At 38.6% G+C, this 27,968-nt stretch overlaps 1 protein-coding gene across 2 annotated transcripts; it reads left to right on the top strand.

The window, feature by feature from the left end:
* Window positions 1-203: 203 nt before the first annotated feature.
* Window positions 204-27,943, top strand: DDHD2 (DDHD domain containing 2). 2 transcript variants are annotated; one of them, XM_032413398.1, is made up of 18 exons: window positions 205-497; window positions 2,147-2,374; window positions 3,346-3,536; window positions 4,132-4,221; window positions 4,760-4,880; window positions 6,958-7,047; window positions 8,197-8,332; window positions 10,766-10,974; window positions 11,240-11,307; window positions 11,706-11,828; window positions 12,964-13,059; window positions 14,342-14,470; window positions 14,582-14,737; window positions 15,005-15,107; window positions 15,247-15,417; window positions 16,097-16,259; window positions 25,865-25,972; window positions 26,648-27,943. In XM_032413398.1, exons 2-17 carry the CDS (start codon window positions 2,155-2,157, stop codon window positions 25,944-25,946), a joined length of 2,148 nt encoding a protein of 715 aa, XP_032269289.1. In that variant the 5' UTR covers window positions 205-497; window positions 2,147-2,154; the 3' UTR covers window positions 25,947-25,972; window positions 26,648-27,943. The 2 variants fall into 2 exon arrangements, with proteins under 2 accessions (XP_032269290.1, XP_032269289.1); XM_032413399.1 differs by lacking the exon at window positions 2,147-2,374 and having other exon boundaries at window positions 204-497.
* Window positions 27,944-27,968: the final 25 nt, after the last annotated feature.

Genomic DNA, 27,968 nt, shown 5'->3' with positions numbered 1-27,968 from the left:
ATTCTGAAGAAGCTTTCTTTCACTGAAACTCAAAATGCTCCCTTACACCTATAATGTCTTATCCCCCATCCCTGACTTTCAAAGACCTCCGACCTCAGACGGAGATTCCGCGCGCCGGCTCAGAGCGGAGGGCACGCCCCACGCACCGCCCGCACGCCCAGCGCTTCGGCTCCCTGCCCGCAGGAAGGAGCCACATCTCGCGCGATTCCTTCCACCTCTCGCGACACTTCCTGCCAGTGTCCTGCGGCCCTCCTTGCCCCACCCATCGCTTCCACGGCGCGGTCCTCGCCACCTCACCTTTGCTCTCGGTAGCCCGAGCCGCTACTCGCCAGCTGGGAGCGCAGTGGAGCCCAGTGTTGGGCACGAGCCCGGCGGGGCCGCAGGCTCCGCCCTGCTGCGCCCCGCCCCGCCTGCGCTTGGGGGAAAGGCCGCCGCGGGGACATGTCGTGCCCCCCTCAGCGAGGGCAGGAGTGTGTGAAAGGCAGCGGGGCTGTCAGGTGAGCCCGTGGTGGCGTGTTGGGGTGGGCGGCTGGGCGGAGGGAGGCCCCACTGGGCTGCGGGTTGGAGGCACTGCGGGATGGGGATGCCGGGAGCGGAGGAGGACGCGATGCCTGAGGCAGAGAAGGGAGGTGGTGGGAGAACCACCCCGGGGGTATGGGGGTGACCTCGGTCCGGGTGAAGCGGCCAGGCTTCCCTTTGTACGGACTGCGTTCTAAGGCACCGGGAAATTATCTGGTTCCATCGGTGGCTCCGCTCCTCTCTGCAGGGCTGGAAGCGGGAGGAGGCAAGTCCCCGAGCTCTGAAGTCCCAGATCTGGGCGGCAGGCGCCCAGGGTCGTGGGGGAGAGGGACGCGCCAAGGTGGCGCAGGTAAATTGGTGCTAGGAAAAAGGATAAAGTGGCCGAAAGCCAGGCGAGCATTCGCTCAGAGGAGGCCAGGTGTTTGCCATCCGGCTGCGCTCGGTGCTGAGATACCAACAATGCTCACTCCCCTCAGGTTGAGTACACATCGGTGTGTGCAGTGTTCCTTGCCAAGTGGTCGGAGTGTTGGAGGGGTAGGACCATATAGGTCAGAGTCGTCTTTGAGAGAAGGAGGCTTTTGAGGTCACTTGTTACTTTTCTCCTGAGACTTGGACGGTGTGAGTGGGTGCGCGAGTGCGCACAGTGGCTCAAACTAGGGTTCGTGTTTTCAGAATTCGTGCCCTAGTCGCTAATTAAGTACACTTCAAGGATCAATAAAAGGGGACGGGTTCTTCGGACGCCTGGGTAGCTCAGGTCATGATCCCAGGGTCCTGGGATCGAGCCCCGCATCGGGCTCCCTGCTCCGCCGGAAGCCTGCTTCTCCCTCTCCCACTCCCCCTGCTTGTGTTCCCTCTCTCGCTGTGTCTCTCTCTGTCAAATAAATAAAACCTTAAAAAAAAAAGGTGACAGGTTCTTAAGTGAATAGTTTTACTTTCAATATTTTAAGATTCCAGTGATCACGTAAGTGTGTAATGATAGGGGCCTGGAGCCTAGAATCTAGTGTTAAGACAGTTGGAGTAAATTTTTTGCCTTTAGCAATAGACTTAGATGGAAATTGGGGTAGGATGTTTTGTTGCAATCAAGTTTTTAACCATGTATTTCTTCTCATTCTAGGTTTGTCTTTTTTTAAAGTTATTTTAAGTTTATTATTTTTAAAATTGTATTTATTTGAGAGAGACAGAGTGAGCGAGAGCAGGAGCAGGGGGAAGAGCAGAGGGAGAGGGAGAAGCAGACTCCAGGCTGAGCAGGGAGCCCAATGCCATGCGGGGCTCATTCCAGGACCCTGAGATCATGACCTGAGCCAAAGGCAGATGCTTAACTGACAGAGCCACCCAGGCGCCCCTCTGGTTTGTCTATATGAAAGCCATGCAGTTTTCTGAGAGAATTGGGAAATTGGGAAATCAGTGTAAAGTGGTTGGTCTGACTATAAGAAGCATTTTGTTTAATGCTCCCCCTCAAATCCAGCTGTTAATTTATATGTTATTTCTTGAGATTTTTTTCCCCAGAAATGGCACCTTAAAGTGACCAGTTGTGTGTGTGTGTGTGTGTGAGAGAGAGAGAGAAATTTCACTGTTAATAGAAGAAAAATGATTTTTCCTGATAGTTTTCTTATATCTTGTCTTTTAGAGAGCAAAATGTCATCAGCAGAATCACACCAGGAACAATTGTCCCAGTCAGATCCATCCCCGTCACCAAACTCATGTAGTTCCTTTGAGCTACTAGACATGGATGCTGGCAGTTTGTATGAGCCAGTTTCTCCTTATTGGTTTTATTGTAAAATAATAGATTCTAAGGAGACATGGATTCCTTTCAACTCTGAGGATTCACAGCAGCTGGAAGAGGCATATGGTTCTGGTAGGATGAAAATGATGACTTTTAATAGATTAAGACTATTTCTCTCAGTCTAATATAATAGTTCTTATATTGAGTGCTATTAAAAATATTAGATTTTTTTCTAGTTTTCTCTGTAGCATATTTTTTTGCAGTTCTCTCTTCTATAGCATTTTTATATAGAAATAGAAGTTTTGCACTACTAACCACTCAATTTGTAATATTTAAGAATTTGGTCTGTATTTGAAAACAGTACTTATTGTAATTTCTGCGTAGTTATCTAATAATATTTCTTTTTTTTTTAAAAGATTGTATTTATTTATTTGAGTGAGAGAGAAGAGAGAGAGAGAGAGCACATGAGAGGGTGAGAGGGGGGAGGGTCAAAGGGAGAAGCAGACTCCCTGATAAGCAGGGAGCCTGATGTGGGACTCGATCCCGGGACTCCAGGATCATGACCTGAGCTGAAGGCAATTTCTTAACCAACTGAGCCACCCAGGCGCCCTCTAATAACATTTCTTATGTTCCAGCATATGTTTCAGTTTTTGTTTATGAAGAATGGGGGTATGTCACATTGCAAAAGAATGAATTCTTTAACTTGTCACTTGTTTTTTCTTCCATTATGAAACAAGAATGACGCTGGTAACTGTTTTATCATCATGATGGTCATGGTTGTTAATTTACTTTTTGGCTCCTCAAGCAAAAAATTCAGAAAACCCTTATATACTTTTGTTTGTTTAATGGGACACAACTGTCTCTCAGAAAAAGAACAAAACAGTGTTGGGGTATTATCTTTTTCATGTATCATTAAAACCAAGAATGGTTTTGATGGCTTGGGAAGTAGTGAAAAAATGCAATTCCGTTTTGCTTAATGTTTAGCCAAGTAGAAAATGTTCATTCTTATGCTCATAACATTATTTAGAGTATAGCTCAGAATTGTATTTTGGGAGATTTATTTTTATATATGTACTTCTTTCCCCCTTTCCAATCCTTGATAGGAAAAGATTGTAATGGGAGAGTTGTCCCCACTGATGGGGGCAGATATGATGTGCATTTGGGGGAGAGGATGCGGTATGCTGTATACTGGGATGAGCTAGCATCGGAAGTGAGACGATGTACCTGGTTTTACAAGGGAGACAAAGATAATAAGTATGTTCCCTACTCAGAGAGCTTCAGCCAAGTATTAGAGGTATTTCTTTGACTCCTTTTCACTTATTTTCATTTTTTTCTTCTCTTATTTAATAATCTTTTTTTGTGACTTATTTTTGTGAAATTTCTAGAAAGAGTTTGGTTCTATCTGGATCACATGTATAGCATTTCTTTTGCAAGTTAGTTTCAAGATAAAGTAGTTTTATTTTCAGATTTTAAATTACTATGTAAACTGTTATGCCTTTAAGTTAAAATTTTTTCCCTAATGGTGATCATTGTTAATAATATTTAAATTATGACCACAGGATTGGTCTTTCCAGCCTTTTATTTTTCTGGCTCTGGAAACAGTCTGAAATTTGGTTTCTTTAAATTGGAGTAGACATTAATACTATTGGAAGAAGTATATCAAAATGTGAACAGTGATTTTACCTAGTCTAGATGATAAAAGTAGGCGTGAACTTTTTGTTGTTCTATACTGTTATCTGTTGTAATTTTAAAAGCATTTTCAAATATTTGATAAATCGGAGTCGGATATTCTTATGTAATTGTTTATCTAGCAGTATTCTTGTAAAAAAAAGTTCAGTTTTAATAGAAAAGCTATTAGAGAAATCTAATGAAATGTGTTTTCTCTTAAGGAAACGTACATGCTTGCTGTAACTCTGGATGAGTGGAAAAAGAAACTGGAGTCTCCCAACAGAGAAATTATTATATTACACAATCCAAAGGTAAAGCAAATTAAGCCTTTCTTTCATGTGGGATTAAAGGTTAATTGCATTCCTAAGGAGAACTTAATTGGTTTATTTTTCATAGGGATTCTATTTAGGGTACCCTTTGGAAATTTTTACATTGCATTCACAATTATGAAACTTGTAGCCACTGCCACTGTTTTTTACTTCCTTCACCTTATACAAAAGAATTTTCTTAGAGAAAATTACGCCACTGTAGATTAAGAATATCGCTGACATATTATGGGGGCATATTTTACATGTGTAGGGTATTATTGAAAGATTTGTTAGCCTGATTTTTTTTTTTTTTGGCTTTATTGAGGTATAATTGACAAAGTCGTAAGGTATTTAACATGTACAACATTGTCCTACTGTATTTTCAGGGTTCTCATTTCAAGCCATCAGAGTTGCATATCAAAACTCCACTTGAGATCTGACTATGTATTCTGTTTTGAAAGACATATTGTCCCTCAGAGTGTATAAATAGAGATGTCTATAATGTAGAATATATTTATTGCTCTGATCTTTTCTATTTAAGCTTATGGTGCATTACCAGCCAGTTGCAGGGTCTGATGAATGGGGTTCAACACCCACTGAACAGGGTCGACCAAGAACAGTGAAGAGAGGGGTTGAGAACATCTCTGTTGACATTCATTGTGGTAATGTTAATTGTTTATTTTTTCTTCTGATATACTTATTTATGACTTAAATTGTGACCTTTTTCTATGGTTTTGGATTACCTCAAGGCTTAAAAATGATTTAGTCATATGGGCTTATTATGAGTTAAGATTAACATCATTTCATCTACTTAAGAATCTTTTTTTTTTATTGATTGATTGATTGATTGATTTTAGAGAGAGAGAGCACGCAAGCGGGAGGGACAGAGGGAGAGGGAGAGAAATCTCAAGCAGACTCTGCGCTGAGTGCGGAGCTGGAGGTGGGACTCCATCTCATGACCCTGACATCACAACCTGAGCCGCAACTTAGTCAATTGCACCATCCAGGTGCCCCACTAAGAATCTTAATAGATATAAAAATCTGTTTTAAAGTTGCTAAGTATATATATTGTGGAATAGGTAAAATTTGGCAGTACTAATCAAGAAGTCACTTGGTACAAATGAACTGATGTAGTTCTAATTTTAAGAAGTGTGATTCCACCTGTTTGATTAAAAATTAATTTCTGGTAACTCCTGTTCTTGAAGATTGTGAACTAAGGAAAGCTTCTTCAGTAGAACTTTGATGGTTATCCATTGCTATCTAGCTAGGGCCATTTATGGTTGGTTTTGTAATATATTTAACTGGATTATAAAATTCCTTTTATCTCTGAGAGGAGATGGCTTGTCTTAGACTTATTATACTTGTAAGTCTTAGACTTACTATAATTTAAAAAGATGAGTTTGGGGACACCTGGCTGGCTCAGTCAGAGGAGTATATGACTCTTGATCTCAGGGTTGTAAGTTCGAGCCCCCTGTTGGGTATAGAGATTACTTAAATAAAAACTTAAAAAAAATAAAAACTAAAAAGATGAGTTTAAAAATTTAGGGTTTATATACACACCATACATTATTGGTATAATTGATAAAAATGGAATATTAGATAAAAGTATCCTACCAATGTTACGTTGCCTGAATTTGATAACTGTGGTTATTTAAGAAAATATTCTTAGGAAATACGTATTAAAGTATTTAAAGGGTTAAGTATTTAAAGAGGTATAATGTGTGCAGTCTGATAATATATGCAACCTGCTTCCAAATGGTTCAGAAAAATAAATATGTATAAACACATACACATAGAGAATAATAAAGCAAATGTAAGGTTAAAGTTTTGAATCTATAAAAAGTATATAGGAGTGTCTGTACTATTCTTTCATGTTTTCTGTAAGGTTGCAGTTATTTCAAAGTAAAAAGTGTAAAGCCTGAAAAAATTTTTTACAGATTTATGTCAAGATAAATTAGAAACACAGTAAAATCACTGTATTTTTACTAAGTAAAATATAGGACTATTTTGTGTCCTTTAAATGATCTGCTTGGGGGCACTTGGGTGGCTCAGTCGTTAAGCATCTGCCTTCGGCTCAGGTCATGATCCCAGGGTCCTGGGAATCGAGCCCCACATCGGGCTCCCTGCTCAGCGGGAAGCCAGCTTCTCCCTCTCCCACTCCCCCTGCTTGTGTTCCCACTCTCGCTGTCTCTCTCTGTCAAATAAATAAATAAAAATCTTTAAAATAAATAAATAAATAAATGATCTGCTTGGGGAGCCTGAATGGCTCAGTCGTTTAAGGGACCGACTTTTTTTTTTTTTTTTTTAAAGGTTTTATTTATTTATTTGACAGAGAGAGGGAACACAAGCAGGGAGAGTGGGAAAGGGAGAAGCAGGCTTCCCACCAAGCAGGGAGCTTGATGCGGGGCTCTATCCCAGGACCCTGGGATCATGACCCGAGCCGAAGGCAGACGTTTAACGACTTGAGCCACCCAGGTGCCCAAGGGACCGACTCTTGATTTTGGCTCAGGTCATGATCTCTGGGTTGTGGGATTGAGCCTCTGCTGAGTGTAGAGTCTGCTTGTTCCTCTCCCTCTGCCCCTCTCCCCACTTCTCAAATAAATAAATAAATTCTTAAAGAAAATGATCTTCTATTTTAATTTACCCATCTTTATAGCCTATTCTTTGTGAATATTTGACTATAAACAGAATATAAGACTAGTTATATGAAATAATTTTTCTTTTTAATTTCATTTACAGGAGAACCTTTACAAATAGATCACTTGGTTTTTGTAGTCCATGGGATTGGACCAGCTTGTGATCTCCGCTTTCGAAGCATTGTACAGTGTGGTAGGTTTGCAAAGCATGTAAGATTAAATCATTTAAGGGGAATATTAGTGCTCCTGTAAGCTGTTGTTTTTAGTCTTTTGTCTTATCTGCATAATAAGATTTGGAGAGATAAAGACAGGTGGCCAAGGTAGTAAAGCTTCTTAACTTAGACCTAAAGTACTAGTAAATTCCTTAGGCTAATAGTTTATACTCTTAACTAATAATTCTTGAATGAACAAGCCCTTAATCCTTATAAAATTGTTTTATGAATGTGATGGTCCTCTTTCTAACCATTCCAAATTTAAAGGGAACCAAAAAGATGATATCATTTATTTTTTATTTTTTTAAAGATTTTATTTATTTATTTGACAGAGAGAGAGAGAGAGTGCGAGAGAGGGAACATAAGCAGGGGGAGTGGGAGAGGGAGAAATAGGCTTCCCGTGGAGCAGGGAGCCTGATGTGGGGCTCGATTCCCAGGACACTGGGATCATGACCTGAGCCGAAGATAGACGCTTAACGACTGAGCCACCCAGGTGCTCCGATGATATAGTTTAAATGAATAACAGAACCAACAATCATTTTTGTAATTCATTAGTGTGGTAAAGCTCTTGATATTCTACTTAGAATATTTAGGTCATTAGTATAACTTGATTTTGAAAGGTAGTGTGCTCTAAAACTTAATTGTACATATTCAGAGTATGTACCGACTTGGGAATCTTCTCCTACTGGGTAATGCTTCTAAGCGTAAACCTTCTGGAAGGTTAAGAGACTGATGTAGTATGAATTTCAAATAGCAGTTGTTGTTTTTTTTAATCTAAAATATTGGTTACTGGTTGTTTGTAAGAACCAGAAAGTTAGGAATCTAACTGTAAGGCCAGTTGACACAGTCCTGTGATATTTTCCTTTTTTAAAAAATTGAAATCGTTCCCATGACACAGAAGTTTTGAAGTTAGCTTTTCTTTAGATAAAATGTTTTTTATAATAAAGTTCTGTGGTAAAGGAACAGCTTTTGTGCACTAATAATATTTCCTGAACACTACTTTGCTCTTTTTGACTCAAGTAAATATGTGTTCTAAGCAAATGGAGAGAGTATAATTACATGATCTATTGCATCCTTATTCTGTGAATTCATTGCTTCCCTGGTGATGCATAAGTTAATTTCTTTTCCAGTTAACGATTTTCGCAGTGTTTCCTTGAACCTGCTACAGACACATTTTAAGAAAGCCCAAGAAAATCAGCAGATTGGGAGGGTAGAATTTCTTCCAGTCAACTGGCATAGTCCTTTGCATTCTACTGGTGTGGATGTGTGAGTAATACCTTATGTCTTTGAGTTGTTAACTAAGATTGTAATGCGTTTTCTGATCATTGATATGGTTGGGATGTTTGTGCTATAGCTGATTATATAAAAATTTGTTCAGTGAGAAGTTTTTTATACTTTTATGTCTTTTCTTAGAGATACATTATTAAATGCTGACCAATCCCTTGGTTTAACTAGCCTGATTAGGAGTAAAGAACTGTGTGTATCTTCTAGTATGTTTTATTAGCTCATTAGTATCTACTATTACAGCTATATTATTTCTTTAGCATTAAAACCAAACATTGCTTTCTTCCTATAGTGTATAAGCATTTCGATCTTTAGATGTCAAAGCCAGCCTACCTCAAGATGTACAAAGTATTTTGTTCCTTTTGTGATCATGTTTAGATAATATTTGTCCATGTTGGGAAAAAAAAAGGAAATCCCCAAACATTAAATTATTAGCATTTATAACTTGAGGTATAATTCTTATAACTTTTAAGTGATGGCTTTCTTAAGTCACAAACCCAGTTTTGTTTGTAGGTTTTATGGTAATGTCAGAGAAGGTTGCCTTATGTTAAGGATATTTTGGAGAGCTATAGACTCTCCAGAAAGAAGTGTGTTCATAATATAGTTCTAGGGTAGAATGGCAAATGCTTTTCTGGAAGATAAAGGAAATAGTAGTATTTCCATGTTGGTCTTGAAAATGACTTTTCTGATTCTGTGTCTCTCAGTTCTTAATACTGTATGATTTGAGCATATTCCATGTGCCAAATGTTGTATTGTGTTGCTGGTTATGGAGTTCACATTCTTCATGTTTGAGCTAATGCTAAGAGGTTCCTAAGGGCAAATTGCCCTCTAAACTACAGAAGCTCTTAAATCTTTGAGGACTCTTTCTGGGTATTTTGAGAGAGCTTTAACTGGAAGTTGATTTGGATAATGTCAGCATGGTTTTCCTTTTTGAGATATAAGTTCTGTTTGCCTTTGGCATCTGGCAGTCTCACTTTCTTTCAGCTTTCAGAAATTCTGCATTGAGAAAGGGAGCTGATCCATTTATCAGCTGACTTGTGATCAAAAAACCTTAATGCTGAGAATTCTAGAAAAATCATCTTGTATTTTCTGTCTTTAAAAATCCTTTATTATATAGGGCGCCTAGGTGGCTCAGTTGGTTAAGCGACTGCCTTCAGCTCAGGTCATGATCCCAGGGTCCTGGGATCGAGCCCTGCATCGGACTCCCGGCTCGGCCAGAAGCCTGCTTCTCCCTCTCCCACTCCCCCTGCTTGTGTTCCCTCTCATGCTGTCTCTCTCTCTCGTCAATTAAATAAATAAATAAAATCTTAAAAAAAAAAAATCCTTTATTATAGAGAATTTTTTTTTTTAAATTTTTTTTATTGTTATGTTAATCCCCATACATTACATCATTAGTTTTTATTATAGAGAATTTTGTAAAAAAAAAATAGCTTATATAATGAATGTTCATGTACAGATTATGATTACCCAGGGCAAACAAGCCTCAACACATGGCCAGTTCTGCTCTATCCATTATTTTTCAACCTCTGTCTACTGCCCGTCCTGCCACCATATTATTTTTGAACCAGATCTTAAGATACTATATCATTTCATCTATAAATGTTTGTATATCGGAAAGAACTTTTTAAAATATATTAACCATAACACCATTATCACACCTAAAAAAATTCTTTTTTTTTTTTTTTAAAGATTATTTATTTGAGAGAGAGAGCTTGCACGAGCAGGGGGAGGGACAGAAGGAGAAGGGACAAGCAGACTGCCTGCTGAGCACCGAGGCACCCCTAAAGAAATTCTTAATATCAGCAAATACACAGTGTTCAAATTTCCAATTGTCTAGTAAATGTTGTAGTTTATATATATATACACACACACACGTATACACACACACACATACACATTTTATTTATTTATTTAGGTTAAAGATTTTATTTATTTATTTGACAGAGAGAGAGAGATTGAGCACAAGCAGGGGGAGAAGGAGGTAGAGGAAGAAGGAGACTCCCCACTGAGCAGGGAGCCCAACACAGGGCTCGATCCCAGGACCCTGGGATCATGACCTAGCTTAAGGCAGACGCTTAACTGACTGAGCCATCCAGGAGCCCCTTGTTGATATGCCTTTTAAGTCTCTCAATCTCTTGATTACCTTTCCATCTCTTATTTCCTTGCAATTTATGTATTGAAGAAACTGGTGTTTGTCTTGTAGAGATTCTCACTGACGTGCTGATCACATCGTTTTGACTTAATTAAACATGTCTGAGTCCTTTGTACTTCTTATTAATAGATACTTGTCTCTTGTGTCTTTAAATATCTAAGTCTAAGCTTGAAGGCTAATAAGCTGGGTAATAACTTAGAGGAAGTTATGGAATGTATTAGGTTTTCTGCTTAAAATACCTTTTTTTTTTTTTTTTTTGTCAGAGATCTGCAGCGAATAACTCTGCCCAGCATTAACCGCCTAAGGCACTTTACCAATGACACAATTCTGGATGTCTTCTTCTACAATAGCCCCACCTACTGTCAGACTATAGTGGACACAGTTGCTTCTGAAATGAACCGAATATATACACTTTTTCTTCAGAGGAACCCTGATTTCAAAGGGGGTGTTTCCATTGCTGGTCATAGTTTAGGTAACAAATTAATTCCCTGTGACCAGAGAGCACTATCACATATTAAGGACACCTGTTCTTGAAGTACTATGTCTTTTATCCATATCAGATTTAGAGGTCTAGAACTGGTGATGAAGAATTTGGAAGGGTTTGGAAGGGCGGTGGTGGATTGGAAAGAAAGACTTCCTGCTTCATAGATTTTGCTACATGGGTATTTGGCTTAATACTTTTTGTATAAAAGCTATGTAGTGCCAATACTTAGAAATTGTCCTTTCTTCTATTTTAGGTTCGCTTATATTGTTTGATATACTAACAAATCAGAAAGAATCTTTGGGGGATATGGACAGTGAAAAGGTAATTTAGATATACAGATAACTTCTCTTGTACTATTAGGACAGATTTTTAGATTTTAGACTTATTTTTTTGTGAGTTCTTCCTGGACAGGGGCTTTATTTTAGATTGTTTTATGTCTTAAACACTCTTTCCATAATAAGAACTCAATAAATGTTTTGTTAATGAAGATGAAGAAACACTTTGATAATCATTTATTTAAAAACATTGTTTCAACTAAAGTTGCAACACTTAGAGATTAACTACTTAATTTAAATTTTGTACAAATTACAGTTTATTTAAAGCTGAGTGTATCTTTATATAGAACTCTTATATAGTACATTATTTTTATTGCTAGTAATACTAATACAGGACAATCTAAATGAATTTAGAGAATATGAGCTTTACAACTTAATTTTTAGGATGCACCAAATATTGTCATGGATGAAGGAGACACACTGACACTAGAGGAAGGTTTGAAGAAACTTCAACTCTCTGAATTCTTTAATATCTTTGAGAAGGAGAAAGTAGATAAGGAAGCTCTGGTAAAAATAATCTTTTAAAACTTTATGCTATACTATTAGTATTTTTATGCTTATCTTCATCTTACAGCTGATTAAGAGCCTGCCCTTTAGAAGCACTTTTGTCATAAAAACTCTGTTATCAGTAGTAATGACCTTTAGCATTATCTGTGTGTTTTTATCTTATAAAGTGATCTTTGCTTTGTTGGAGAGCAGAGTTCAGAGAAACCATATTGACAAACATATAGTGATAGAGCAAAGACTAAAAAACAACATAGCTCAGAAAAGAGAGTAAGAATAAATGGACCACTAATTATTCCAGCTTATTTTCTGTTATAGGAGCTCTGCTGTTGATATTTGCTTATTTATTTGTTTTTGGTTTTTCTGCCACCTTTTTTGTGCTTTTTTTTCAGGCTTGCAATACATTCATTCATTTAATAGGTATTTAGTGAATGCTTTATATGATCAGGCATATTCTACCAAGTACTAGAGATAGAGTGGTCAGTAAGATATGTAAACCATAAACATGTTATATAAACATAAACATCATTATGTTTATGGCTTAGTGGGGGAAGACACATATTAATAATCAAATATAATTCATTAAAATTGTGGTAAGTTCTAAGTTGGAAAAGTACACAATAGTATTAAGAATGTATAGTAAGACTAATGTAGTCTGGGAGGGTGAAGGAAGCCTTAACCTAATCAGGTTAGTAGCACTTAAGCTGAGATCTTGATTGTTAGTTTGTTTCATGCTCAGTGTTTGCTGTATGTTCTTACTGCTTATGTCCATGAGTAGGGATATAATCTTTCTCAGGAATGTGACATCTAAGTCAGCATGGAAATCAAGGAGTGTTCTTGTGTCATGCAGGTAGATACCCACTTCTGTAGGGTATATATTATATATATATATATATAATACAATGTGATCTGTATTACTGTAGCATTGATACTATAGTATTGGTACTTTTTATTCTTCTTTAGGCTTTTATGAATAAAGTACTCTTCTCAAAATTATTAATGATGTTGTACCACTAGGGAGCCCTATTAATGTAAAGCAAAGAACAATAGTGCTTAGGTCTTATTCCTCTCAGAGAACAGGACATTTAATTCATTTTATTTTGCCTAGAAATAAGGATATTTGATTTTCTGTGCCTAGGCTTTATGTACTGACAAAGATCTTCAGGAAATGGGAATTCCCTTAGGACCAAGAAAGAAGATATTAAACTACTTTAGGACCAGAAAAAATTCAATGGTATGTGCTTAATATGGCTTGTAGGATTAAATGGTTTTTGACATCCTTGTATCCTTGTGCTTTGTGAGGTGTTTAGGCAGCTAAGCAATTTTGTTAACTGATCTTTGGCTCTCCTTTTAGAAATTAAACACATTTTCTTTTTTTCCTTTTTTTTTTTTTAAAGATTTTATTTATTTATTTGACAGAGAGCAAGTGAGAGCAGGAGCACAAGCAGGGGGAGTGGGGGAGGGAGAAGCAGGCTTCCCGTGGAGCAGGGAGCCTGATGAGGGGCTTGATCCCAGGACCCTGGGATCATGACCTGAGCCAAAGGCAGATGCTTAACGACTGGGCCACCCAGGCGCCCCAAACACATTTTCTTAATTGATATCCTTAAAAAATGTTATTAGCTTCAGAAGTCTTGTCTCCCCTGGAGTCTTCCCACCATTCCATTTTTTTTCCTTTTTTTTTGAGGGGGGGTTTCATAACCGCTTTATTGAAATACAATTCATATCACATACCATAAAATTCACCCTTTTAAAGTATACAGTTCAATCGTTTTTAGTGTATTCACAGAGTTGTGTCACGATTACCACTATCTAATTTGAGAACATTTACATCATCCTAAAAAGAAACCCCGTACCCCTTAGCAGTTACTCCCCATTCCTCCCTCCTGTGAACCACTGGTCTGTTTTCTGTCGTTATGGATTTTGTTGTTCTGGACATTTCCTCTAAATGGAATTATACAGTATGTGGCTTTTTGTGACTGGTTTCTTTTACTTTAGAATAATGAACTTGAGGTTTATCCATGTTGTAATAGTACTTTTACGTTCAGTTTTTTCGGCCACTAAATTCCTTTCCATATCTTAGTAGTTATTTTTCAATTTTGTAGCAGATTGCTTAGTTCTTATTTAAGGTCCAGTTCTTGGCCCGGTATCTGTATCATTTTCTATACCCACAGAGACATTCTACTCCTTAAAAGGGCATTGTGCTTCATTGAACCCCTTAGCAGCCCTCGGCATTCCTCTTCATCATGCTCTGCTGTTGTTGTTCTCATAATGGTCGCCTAAACTTTCAACTGCCACCCAAATAGCTCTGTACAGCTTTCATTGATTTAGAGAATGTAGGGATGTCAGTTCATCACTTAAGACAACTTTTGTTTTCATCAGCTTTATCTTGTTTTCTGAGACTCTTCCTAGAATTATTCAAAACTTTCCTAAGTATTCTTTCAAATCAGTGAAAAACTGTATAATTCTTTGGATATTTTTACAACATAACAGCTCCACAGAATTATTTTATTCTTTAGGGTATTAATAGACCAGCCCTGCAGCCAGCTTCAGGGGTGACTATATCTGACATCCCCAAAGAATCAGGCTTCTGCAGTAAAACCGACGCCACTGGAAATGGTGACTATCTGGATGTTGGTATTGGGCAGGTAACAATACTAATTAATTCTCTTGAGTCATTTTATTGCCTGCCATTGGTATGGTAGGAACAGATGTCACTTTTGTTATCAGTGAGAGGTACTTTTATATCCTCTTTCCAGGTGTCTGTAAAGTACCCCCGGCTCATCTACAAACCAGAAATATTCTTTGCCTTTGGATCTCCCATTGGAATGTTCCTTACTGTCCGAGGACTAAAAAGAATCGATCCCAACTATAAATTTCCAACATGCAAAGGTTTCTTCAATATCTATCACCCTGTAAGCATTGGACAGCTCTTGTGTTTTTACCTGAATATTAGAGCTTATTGATGAAGAGCATATAATTTTCTGTTGTGTTGATTTGCTTTTTTCTATACTATTTTGTGGTAATGAGACAATTTTTAGTAGTGTGAATCTGAAAGTGATGGAGCAAAACAACTGTTTTTTTGTTTTTTTATGAGCTTATAATTATTTTTGCCTGATACACAGTTTTAAGACTGTCTTTCTTCAGCAGAGGTATCTGTAGCTATTATTTTTCCCGTGTAGTTTGATCCTGTGGCCTATAGGATTGAACCAATGGTGGTCCCAGGAGTGGAATTTGAGCCAATGCTGATCCCACATCATAAAGGCAGGAAGCGAATGCACTTAGGTAAATCTGAATACAGAACTTGTAATTCTAGACTGTCTGGTCATTGCAAACTGACTGGACCTCATTCACTTTGTTTAACTGTGTTGGACCCTAAACTCTTTGTAAACCATGTAATGTTCTTTATTCAAATATGTTTCAGAATTGAGAGAGGGCTTGACCAGGATGAGTATGGACCTTAAGAACAACTTGCTAGGTTCGCTTCGGATGGCCTGGAAGTCTTTCACCAGAGCTCCATACCCTGCCTTACAGGCTTCAGAAACTACAGAAGAAACTGAAGCAGAATCTGAATCAAGTTCAGAGAAGCTGAGTGGTCAGTGATACTGTGCACTTTGATATCCTACATTAGGTCAGATAAGAGTAACTCCATGGTGTGTATTTCTTATTCATGGTATAGGACCAATACAATGAGCCCTAATGGGCCTCCAGCTCTGCTAGTCTTTTCTATTATCTAATAGTCACAAATTATGCAAAAACATTATTTGTGAGGAAAAATGTCAAGAGAAGCTGAATACCTGATAAAGAGGCTTTAAAAGACAACCCTCACTTGGGAACTCTTGGGGTTGTGTTAGGAGCCTCCTCTATGAAGTACCTTGCTTTACTAGGGCAATGTCTGTGTGTTCATTGGTCCATTTTATTTGCCTGGCTGGGCACTAGCTAGTATACGCTCCTCTTAATTTCACAGGTAATGTTGCATTCTTTTTGCTTTAATTTTCAACTGCCTAACGATTTCTATCCCTACTTATATTTAGTTTATAAACCAGAGGCAAATGAATTAGCTATCAGAGGTAGAAGAAAGAAAAAATGGGATTGAACAAAATCAGTGTGACTTGAGGAGAAGCTTTAAGGGGCTTGAGAGGAAGAAGGTACAGAAAGTTTTCTGAGCAGAGAGTACCTCATCCTACTGTAAACTTGTTAGTCTGAGGGGAAGTAAGGACAATCTTGGAGGGCTGGAAGCTTTTAGATTGTTGTTATGGTTCTTCTATGTCCAGATGTTAACACAGAAGAGACCCCTGTGGCAGTTAAAGAAGAAGTCCCACCCATCAATGTGGGAATGCTGAATGGAGGCCAGCGCATTGACTATGTGCTACAAGAGAAGCCCATTGAAAGTTTTAACGAATATTTATTTGCTTTACAAAGCCATCTATGCTACTGGTAAGTGGTTTTTGTTTCTTGGTGGGTTTTTTTTTTTTTTTTTGGTCTGATTGTTGCACAGCTATTTGATAGATATAGAAGAGGGAGGACAGGCTAGTGTACATTTGGGATTAGAGTGATTTCTCATTTAGACAGTTACAAAATAACAAAATTATGTCATTTAAAGAAATCTGGTTTAAACACGTTGTTTTACTTTGCAGTTGGGTAGAGCATGGGCTAATGATGCCAGCAACCATGAGTTCAGCTAGCTTAGTTTTATTTTATTTTATTTTTTAAGATTTATTCATTTGAGAGAGAGAGAGCGCACAAGCAGGGAGAGAGGGAGAGGGAGAAGCAGACTCCCCGCTGAGTAGAGACCCCCCCCCATCCCCGACTTATGGCTCGATCCCAGGACTCTGAGATCATGACCTGAGCCGAAGGCAGACGCTGAACCATCTGAGCCACCCAGGCGCCCCTGGCTAGCTTAGTTTTAAAAGTGGTGTCCTTTGGTCATTGGTGGGGGACAGGATGGGTACATATTAATGTTACTGTTGCTGAAAGTATTTTTTTTTTTTTTTTAAAGATTTTATTTATTTATTTGACAGAGATAGAGAGCGCACAAGTAGGCAGAGAGGCAGGCAGAGGGAGAGGGAGAAGCAGGCTTCCTGCGGAGCAGGGAGCCCGATGCGGGGCTCGATCTCAGGACCCCGGGATCATGACCTGAGCCGAAGGCAGCCGCTTAACCAACTGAGCCACCCAGGCGCCCCTTGCTGAAAGTATTTTAAACTTATCTGAAAGTATTGACAGTAGCTAGATCAGAATTTATTATTTTCATTTTGTTTTAATGTTTACATTTTTAATGTTTAAATGTTTTTTCGAGATTTATTGAGATATAATTGACACATTGTATAAGATGTTCAACAAGATTTGATACATGTATATATTATGAAACGATTAACACCTCCATGACCTCACATAATTACCTTGTGTGTGTGTGTGTTTGATGAGAACATTTAAGAATTACTCTCTTAGCAACTTCCAAGTATATGATACAGTATTATTAACTATAGTACCATGTTGTACATTAGATCCCCACAACTTATTCAACAGAATTAATCATTATTAAATATAATTATCTGATGGATTGTAGAATGGATTAATAATGCTTATTGAAATTCATACATTATAACAGAAAAGAACTTAATCACCAAAGAAATTTAAGCTAAAGGAAAATATAGCTAGGAAAATAAGATGGGTAGGGGATAAGGATTCAAAAATGCATGCTTTTAGGTCTTTTTTTTTTTTTTAAGATTTTATTTATTTATTTGTTAGAGAGAGAGCACAAGCAGGGGGAACAGCAGGCAGAGGGAGAAGCAGACTCCTCGCTGAGCAAGGAGCCCGATGTGGGAATCAATCCCAGGATCCTGGGATCATGACCTGAGCCGAAGGCAGACACTTAACCGAGTGAGCCACCCAGGCACCCCTTAAATTATGATTATTTTTTTTTTTAGTTTTTATTATATTTTGTTTGTTTAAAGATTTTTTTATTTATTCATTTGAGAGAGAGAGCAGGAGAGCACGAGCGGGGGGGAGGGGCGGAGAGAGAGAGGGAGAAGCAGACTAAGCAGGGAGCCCTACACAGGGCTGGATCCCAGGACAATCCCAGGATTGGGGCTCAATCCCAGGACCCTGGGATCATGACCTGAGCTGAAGGCAGACGCTTAACCGACTGAACCATCCAGGTGCCCCATTTTTTTAAAGTTTTTATTTAAATTCCAGTTAACATACAGTGTAATATTAGTTTCAGATGTACAATATAGTGATTCAGCACTTCCACACACCTGGTGCTTATCACAAGTACACTCCTTAATCCCCATCACCTATTTAACTCTTCCCCTCATCTACCACTCCTCTGGTAACCATCAGTTTGTTCTCTATAGTTAAGAGTCTGTTTCTTGGTTTGCTTCTCTTTTTTTTTTCTTTGCTCATTTGTTTTATTTCTTAAATTCCACATATGAGTGAAATCATACGGTATTTGTCTTTGTCTGACTTACTTCACTTGGCATAATAATACTCTCTAGCTCCATCCATGTCATTGCAAATGGCAAGACTTCATTCTTTTTTATGGCTGAGTAGTATTATATTATGTATGTATACCACCTCTTCTCTATCCATTCATTTATTGATGGACACTTGGGCTGTTTCCATAATTTGTCTATTGTTGATAATGCTGCTATAAACTTTGGGGTCCAGAGGTCCAGGGTGGCGTGGTCAGTTGAGCACCCAGTTCTTGGTTTTGGTTCCAGTTGTGATCTCGGGGTGGTGGGATTGAGCCCCACGTTGGGTTCTGTGCACAGTGCAGAGTCTTCTTGAGACTCTCCCTCCCTCTCCCCCTCCTCCCGCTACTTCCTCGCTCTCTCAAATAAATAAATCTTAAAAAAAAATCAGGGTACATGTATCCCTTTGAATTAATGGTTTTTTTTTTTTTTAGAGAACGTGCATGGGGGTGAGGAGAATGGTGAGGGGGAGGTGTAGAAGAGAAGCAGAGGGAGAGAGAGAATCTTAAGCAGGCTCCACACCTAGCTTGGGCCGGCACAGGGCTCGATCTCACAACTATGAGATCATGACCTGAGCAGAAACCAAGAGTCAGGTGCTTAACTGAGCCACCCAGGTGCCCCTGAATTAGTGTTTTTGTATTCTTTGGGTAAATAACTAGTAGTGCAATCGCTAGATCGTAGGGTAGTTTTTTTTTTTTTTTAGTGATTATACTGATTTTATTACTTTTACTAAGCCATTTTCTTTTCTTCACACTCAATGCAAAGAAATAAAACAATATAAAGAAAAATACATCCTCATTCACAATAAAAAGGGTCTGCTTCATTCTGCAGGACTGGGCGTTTTATATAATAGGGAGCACTTAATGGCTCCAGTGGATCAAAGTACCATTTTGATTCTGTCCCACTGAATAGAATCTCATGCATATTTGGTGACTGGACTAACTTCATGGGAGCTGTGATGTATTGAACCATTTCTGTGGTATCCCCAGATCTCACTAAATAAGAAAAGACCCCACACAAGAAAAAATAACAATCTGTCCATAAATTATATCTATAGACTCTTTGGTATAAAGTGGGAAAAGAGGCCCTTTCTGGAGTATGTGGATACAAGTATTTTTGTGGTCTCAAGATCGCTGGATTGATATTGTGTCTACTGTAATGAAAATAAGGTGTACATCAACACCACTGCCAGATTAAGGAACTTCCACAACTTGTCTCAGTTCTTCAAATAACGGAGCAAGTTCCTTTTCTAGTCTGACAGTGAGTCCTGTACTGGCATTACTGCTGGCTATGAAACTCACCACCAAAGGTAAATGATTGGATTGAATGACGTGGTAGGTATTATAGTAACAGATGATACTCTTATTTTTTGAAAGTCCAAGTTTGCTCCATTGGTTTGTTGCAAGGGCAAAAGTAGATAAGAAACCAAGTCGGAAAGCATGCTCTGGAGCACTGTCATTGCTGCTTTAATAACAGGTGTTCTGTGTGACCCAACAATAGCATGGAGCCCTTCAACACTGGGCAATTTTTTTTTCATTGTGGTTTTTATTTTCTTTTTATTAACATATAACATACTATTTGTTTCAGAGGTACAGGTCTGTGGACAGTGGGTAATTTTTTATACAGGAATTGCTTTAGGTCATCTGCCATGATGAACATGATGAACCCCCTTCGTCCCGCAGGATCAGTCTCCATTCCTGGCTTTTTGGGCTGCTGTGTTCTCTTAGCCCTAAACTCAGGGACAGCTTCAAAGATGGTCTTCATCTTAGGGTAGTTCTAGTTTTAGCTTTTTGAGGAATTCCATACTGTTTTCCAGAGTGGCTGCACCAGTTTGCATACCTACCAACAGTCCAGGAGGGTTCCCCTTTCTCCACATCCTTGTGAAAAAGGCATTCTTTAGGGGCACCTGGGTGGCTCAGTTGATTAAGCGCCTGCCTTCGGCTCAGGTCATGATCCCAGGGTCCTGGGATCAAGTGCTGCATCTGGCTCCCCACTCAGCGAGGAGTCTGCTTCTCCCTCTGCGTGCTGCTCCCCCTGCTTGTGCTCTGTCGCTCTCTCTCTAACAAATAAATAAAATCTTAAAAACACTAGAAGGCATTCTTTAGAGATTTCTGAGTGTGCAGTACATTCATATGGTTCACCATTCAAAGAAAGACAAATAATGAAAGCCTATCTTCCATTTTGTTCCCTGCTAACTACCCTCTCCATATGCAAGTAATATGCATTTCTTGAAATTTTTTCTAGAGGTCTGTTTTATGCATACATAACACAGGTGTGAGTGTGTGAATATATTATTTCTCTCTTTTAACAAGTATAGATAGTATCATATTATAGGCATTGTTCTGTAACTTGCTTTTTCTACTAGCAAGTCTTGAAATTTTTTGCTTGCCGTATATAAAGAGTTCATTCTTTTATAGCTTTAGTATTCTACTGTATCAATGTACCATAATTTCTTTAACTAGTCCTGTACTAATGGGTTACTTTAGATTTCTGTCCTCTTGCTCTTTATACACCTTGTTTATATTTTACCTATTCATGAGTGTATCTGTAAATACTTGGAATTGCTGGCATAAAGGATACATGGATTTGTAATATTTGATAATTATTGCCAAATAGAGGTTGTACCTTTTTGTACTCCCACCAGGAATATATGGGAGTGTCTGTTTCCCCACAGCTTTTCCAGCATAGTTTTTAAAAAATTTTTTTATTTTTTTATTTTTAAAATTTTTATTTTTTAAAATTCAAGTTTAATTAACATACAGTGTCATATTAGTTTCAGGTGTTCCATATAATGATTCTCCACGTTCCATATATTTTTGTGGAAATATTTTTTTTCATTTTTAGATTACTTTTTTTATTAACATATAATGTATTATTTGTTTCAGGGGTACAGGCCTGTGATTCATCAGTCCCAGACAATACACAGCGCTCACCACAACTGATACACCCTCCCCAACGTCCATCACCCAGCCACCCCATCCCTCCCACCCCCATCCACTCCAGCAACCCTCAGTTTGTTTCCTGAGATTAAGAGTCTCTTGTGGTTTGTCTCCCTCTCTGGTTTCATCTTGTTTCATTTTTTCCTCTCATCATAGGATCCTCTGCCTTGTTTCTTAAATTCCTCATATCAGTGAGATCATGTGATAATTGTCTTTCTTATTTCGCTTAGCATAATACCCTCTAGTTCCATCCACATTGTTGTAAATGGCAAGATTTCATTTTTTTGATGGCTGCATAATATTGCATAATATATATATATATATATATATATATATATATATATATATATATATACACATCACATTTTTTTTATCCATTCATCTGTCAATGGACATCTGGGCTTTTTCCATAGTTTGGCTATTGTGGACATTGCTGCTATAAACATTGGGGTGCTGCACGTACCCCTTCAGATCATTACATTTCTATCTTTTTTTTCTTAAAGACTTTATTAATTTATTTGACAGAGAGATAGAGAGCACAAGTAGGCAGAGTGGCAGGCAGAGGGAGACGGAGAAGCAGGTTCCGAACCGAGCAGGGAGCTGGACGCGGGGCTCGATCCCAGGACCCCAGGATCATGACCCGAGCCTAAGGCAGCCGCTTAACCAACTGAGCCACCCAGGCACCCCACTACATTTGTATCTTTAGGGTAAATACCCAGTAGTGTAATTGCTGGGTCATAGGGTAGCTCTATTTTCAACTTTTTGATGAACCTCCATACTATTTTCCAGAATGGCTGCACCAGCTTGCATTCCCACCAACAGTGTAGGAGGATTCCCCTTTCTCTGCATCCTCGCCAACATCTGTCGTTTCCTGACTTGTTAATTTTAGGCATTATGACTGGTGTGAGGTCATATCTCATTGTGGTTTTGATTTGTATTTCCCTGATGGCTAGTGATGTTGAGCACTTTTTCATGTGTCTGTTGGTCATTTGGATGTCTTCTTTGCAGAAATGTCTGTTCATGTCTTCTGCCCATTTCTTGATTGGATTATTTGTTCCTTGGGTGTTGAGTTTGATAAAATCTTTAAAAAAAATTTTTTTTTTATTATTATTTTTTGAAGATTTTATTTATTTATTTGACAGAGAGAGAGACAGCTAGAGAGGGAACACAAGCAGGGGGAGCGGGAGAGGGAGAAGCAGGCTCCTGGCTGAGCAGGGAGCCCAGTGCGGGGCTCGATCTTCATGACCTGAGCTGAAGGCAAGCGCTTAATGACTGAGCCACCCAGGCGCCCCCCCTTTTTTTCTTAAAGAGTGATGTATTTGAGAAAGAGAGCAGGGGAGGGGCAGACGGAGAGGAAGAGAATCTCAAGCAGACCCGCTGACCCTGACATGGGGCTCGGTCTCATGACCCTGAGATCACGACCTGAGCCAAAACCAAGAGTAAGACACTTAGCCGACTGAGCCACCTGGGCACCCCCCCTTTTTTTAAGATTTTATTCATTCATTCATTTATTTATTTAGAGTGTGTGCAAGCCGGGGGGAGGGGTGGAGGAGCAGAGGGAGAAGACAGAGAGAATCTCAAGCAGACTCTGCTGAGCACAGAGCCCGATGCAGGGCTCAATCTCATGACCCTGAGATCATGACCTGAGCCAAAACCAAGAGTGGGACACTTAACCAATTGAGCCACCCAGGCGCCCCACCATCTATACACCTTCTTTGGTGAACTGTCTGTTCAAATCTTTTGCCTTTTAAAAAATAATAGATTATCTTATTAAGTTGCCAGAATTCTTTCTATATTATAGTTACAAGTCCTTTTCAGATACATGTTTTTTCCTCAAAATGTGGTTTTTCGTTTTTCCAGCAGAATGTTTTGAAGAGCAAAAGTTTTTGACTTTGATGTAGTCCAATTTATTGACATTTGTGCCTTTTTAACATATTTAAGATATCTTTGCCAAGCCCAAAGCCATTAAAATATTACCTGTATTCTAGAAATTATATCATTTTAGCTTTTATATTTAGGTCTGTGATCCATTTTGGTTAATTTTTTAATATGGTGTGAGGTAAGGATTGAAGTTCATTGGTTTGCATGTGGCTATCTAGTTGTTGTAGCAACATTTGTTGAGAAGTTTATTCAGATGGAGAAATCATTGAATTGCCTTGGGTCTCTTTTGTTCCATTGGGCGATTTGTCTTTATGCCAGTAAAACAGTCTTGATTACTGTAGCTTCAGAATAAGTCTTGAAATCAGGTATTGTGAGTCATCCAACTTTATTCTTCTTTAAAATTATTTTAGCTATTGTCGGTTCTTTGCATTTCCACGTTTTAGATTGAGCTTGTTAATGTCATCCAAAAAGCTTTCTGAGATTTTGATTGTGATCGCAAATATTTTATCTATAGATCAATTTGGGGAGAATTGACATCTGAATAATAGAGTCTTCTGAGCCACAAACACAGTATCTCTAAGTGTATTTTGGTCTTTAATTTCCCTCAGCAATGTTTTGTAGTTTTCAGTGTATGTATTTTGCATGCTGTAGTTTTTTTTTTTTAGTTTTGCTTATTTATTCATGAGAGATCACATGAACACGTGAGCAGGGGGAAGGAGAAGAGGGAGAGGGAGAAGCAGGCAACCTGCCAAGCAGGGAGCCCAATGTGGGGCTCGATCCCAGGACCCTAGATCATGACCTGAGCTGAAAGCAGATGCCCAGCTGACTGAGCCTCCCAGGTGCCCCACGCTATAGTTTTTAAATTACATTCCTCGTATGCTCCTTTTTCTCTTCAGATCAATCTTTTGCCTTTTATTTAAAAAAAAAAAATTGCATTCCTCCAGTTATGAGTAAGATTGAGCATCTTGACATATATTTAAGGACCATTTTTATTTCCTTTTCTGGGAGTTATTTATATTCTTTATTCTCTTTTATATTGAAATGTTTTTTGTTGTTGTTGATTGTCTGTGATGAGTTGCAAATGCCTTTTCCCCAGTTTGTCTTTGACATTGCAAACATTGGTTTTTGCTAAGTAGAAAAGATTGATTCATATTTGTTGATTTTTCCTTTCTGGTTTCTAGAATATGTGTCATACTTACATCTTCCTTATCCTCCGAAGAATTCCTTACCACAGTTTATTCTGATATTTTATGGTTTCATTTTTACATGTGAATGTTTGATTCACTTTGGATTTATTCTAGTAACAGGTATAGATTGGTTCAGGTCATTTTCCAGATGGCTATCCATTTGTCACAACACCGTTTGTTCTCTGTATATGAGTCTGGTTTGAGAGTCTCACTTTATTAAATTCCTATATAGATTTAGGACTATTTCTGAACTTCCTCTTCTTTTCTGTTGATCCATTTATTTATGCACTAGGATCACACCATTTTAACATCTGGTTTAGCTGATGCCCCTTCACTGGCATAGGAGGAATTTCTTAACCTTAAGTCTGTATGGGGTTTTTAGGGGATAGAAAAAGCATATGAATCCAATGAAATTTTATTTATAATATTTATATATATATTTAAATTACGTTCCTCATGTGCTAAAGTATTTTAAAAATATATTTTATTATAATATATATATATAATCTTTTCTGGGGAGAAATCCATTGGTTTCATTAGATTCTCAAGCAGATACATGATTCAAAAAATGTTAAGCCATGGATTTAGAGAAATGTTCGAGCTATATGTCCTTAAGGCAGTCCTTCATGATGTTGTTTTTTTTATAATCAAATTTCTTTATGAACTGGATGTAAGTAATTGCTTGGGCACACACAGAATAATATCTGGAAGATGCATGAGAAGTTGATAACATTGATTGTCAGAAGATGGGAACTGGTGGTTAAGAAACAGAGGTGGAAGGGAAACTTCATTATTACACTCTTTCATATCTTGAATTTTGAACCATATGATTGTATTATCTTTTTAAAAAGGTGAATAACATTTAAAAAATTAAGGTGACCAACTGGATGGCTCTTCCATATTGTTCCAAGAATGAGCTCTGTGGAAAGGGAACAGTTCTTGGTTGGTCATTTCCTACTAGTTTTTTTGTATTACTAGACATAATGTTAGACTTTTTTTTTTAAATTGTAGTTGACATACAATGTTATATTAGTTTCAGGTGAATCACTGCATAGTGAATTGACAGTTCTTTCATTACTCAGTGCTCACCATGATAAGTGTAGTCACCATACATTATTACAATATTACTGACTGTATTCCCTGTGCTGTACTTTTAATCTCCATGACTTATTTATTTTATAACTGGAAGTTCGTACCTCTTAATCCCCCTCACTTATTTCACCCATCCCCTCACCCCTCTCCCTTCTGGCAACCACGTTTGTTCTCTGTATATACGGGTCTGGTTTTTGTTCATTTGTTTTGTTTTTTAGATTCCACATATAAGTGAAATCATATGGTATTTGTCTCTTACTTCACTTAGCATCCTCTAGGTCCATCCATATTGTGGCAAATGGCAAGATTTCATTATTCTTTATGGCTGAGTTATAGTCCACTGTAAAATGAACTTTTGCAAAAATGAACTTGAAGGTGGTTGTGTAGATTACATGAGATATAGTATATATAAAACCTCTAGTATAAAAGTTAGTTTCTTCTTTTTACAACCTAAGTTTTTCTCTTTATAGGGAGTCTGAAGATACAGTATTGCTGGTCCTCAAAGAAATCTACCAAACCCAGGGCATCTTCCTTGATCAGCCTTTACAGTAAAAATGAATCATGTATGGCTGCTTAATGTAAGTTTTTAAATGTCACATATGCAGCATATTTCCTACATATTAACATGTTATGAGGAACAGTGTAGCCTTGAGCTCTATTATAAATATACTTTTCTGTTGCCTGTCACCAAGATCTAGGTTATTATTTTTAGAGGGACTCTGGTTAAAATTGCTGAGGGAAAAGTGCAGTAGCCCATTTAGAGAAAGTTAGTGTGTGTGTGTTTTTGCAAGTGACTTGGTCCAGTAGCACCTGTCATTTTTTAGGATCTGAACTCAGAATCTAAATAGTTCTGATCATCTAAGAGTTACCATTGGCACCAGCAACGATCTTAATGACGAACAGCCCATCCTGAGATTTAAATTCCTCTGCCTTTTATTTATTTTTTAATTTTTTTTATTTTGAAGATTTTATTTCTTTATTGGAGAGATACAGAGAGAGAGCTAGCGAGCACAAGTCGGGGAGAAGGAGAAGCAGACTCCCCACAGAGCAGGGAGCCCGATGTGGGGCTCGATCCCAGGACCCTGGGATCATGACCGGAGCCAAAGGCGGACGCTTAATGGCTGAGCCACCCGGGCACCTCTCCTCCACCTTTTAGATGTGTAACTAGAAAGTTCTTGCATTAGACTCCGGCATTCTGGCTGGTTGCCTTCCAGTTGTGACTGCATCGTGACCTCTGTTCCACTCTTCCCTAGACGGACACTGAAGGATCCTCCCCCAGAAAATGCACCTGCTTGTTGCTGCAGTTTCCCTCTCCTCAGCTGCATCATTTCCTGCATGTTGCCTGCCACTTACTTACCACCGGGGTCTTTGGAAGATAATCTTGTTATCTCGGAAGTGAGTGAAAAAACAAAGGGAAGACCCTGTTACTTTTTACCACTGGCTTTATAGAAGCACTCGCCACTCTTCATAGTGGGGGTTGTTTGCATCTTTAATTCCGGATGATAGGTGCCATCCTTTATTGCTTATTACTTGAGATAGTATAAAGTCTGTTTTGAGTTTATTTTGGCTTGGTAGAAATTTTTCTAGGAAATTATTGCTTATCTTTAGAAAATGTTCTAGTTTGGAGCAGGCTCCGGAGATTCAGAAGGCATTTTGGGGTACACTCATCTCTCATTGGTGTTCTCTGTATTTGAAGGCTAAGTGGGTGTGAAAAAGATTGTTGGGCACCTTCCTTTGAGCCAGCTTTTCTTTCCTACAAGTCCTGTGTGAGGGACTGAAATGTAGCTTACAGAGAGTATTGTTTACTCTCTACAGCTGACAGTTGATGGCAAGGAATCACTGATGCTATTCATTGTTTTCCGAGCTGTTTGAGCTGCTTTCAGAGTTTACAGTGGATAGTTTAGTTCACATTAGGTGCATCTTTATAAAGCAAAGATATTATATATCCTAGACCTTTCCTTTCGTATCATGCTCAAATGGGGAGACTCTCGATGAAATCTGACTTAGTTGATAGTAGCTTCTGTTCTTGAGGGCAAAGTTATAAAGGCTGGCAAACCTGAAATCACACAGCCTTGACCGGCTGCTTTGGTTATGAATAAAATCTTTCAGTAGTACATTTAAGGTGAAATAGAATTTGTGTGAGTCAACCACCATACCCACTTGGGTGAAGGCAGTATTGTGTGTCCTCTTTGAAAACATTTTGTAAACACCATTGCCTGCTTAGGTACCCATAATCCAGAAAGCTTATTTAACAGCCCCATGGCACAGGCCGTGTTGGCTGGGCAGGTGGCTTTGGCTGGGGGAAAGGCTTCCTATTCTGAAAGAAAAACCTATGCCTGTAGGAGCGGAGGAACAGCCAGTGCGGAGTCCACGTCAGAACATGCAAAGTGAGGTGTACCTTAAAGACGGGTGCATATAGATTGATTTTTTCCAGGGCATCTGCTAACCACTGCGCTGTATTTTCTTTCTCATTGGTCAGAGTTTGTCACTGACTTTGCAGTTCTCCTTGTGATAGTCCTTTACCCTCCACTCCGACTCCCATAGGCCTGTTTATAGAGTGGCAGAGGCAGGCAA

The sequence above is a fragment of the Phoca vitulina genome, unplaced genomic scaffold (assembly GCF_004348235.1).
Source record: "Phoca vitulina isolate PV1807 unplaced genomic scaffold, GSC_HSeal_1.0 scaffold15, whole genome shotgun sequence".
Lineage (NCBI taxonomy): Eukaryota > Metazoa > Chordata > Mammalia > Carnivora > Phocidae > Phoca > Phoca vitulina.
The sequence above is the reverse complement of the archived record's forward strand: the minus strand, read 5'-3'. Positions and strand labels throughout refer to the sequence as shown.

What these genes read in the sequence shown, in the direction of transcription:
- DDHD2 (XM_032413398.1), top strand. Translation starts at nt 2,155, where the DNA reads ATGTCATCAGCAGAATCACACCAGGAACAATTGTCCCAGTCAGATCCA. An exon ending in GGACCAGAAAAAATTCAATG is followed by an intron (nt 13,060 to 14,341) that starts GTATGTGCTTAA and finishes TTTATTCTTTAG; the next exon opens with GGTATTAATAGACCAGCCCT. An exon ending in CAGGAAGCGAATGCACTTAG is followed by an intron (nt 15,108 to 15,246) that starts GTAAATCTGAAT and finishes AATATGTTTCAG; the next exon opens with AATTGAGAGAGGGCTTGACC.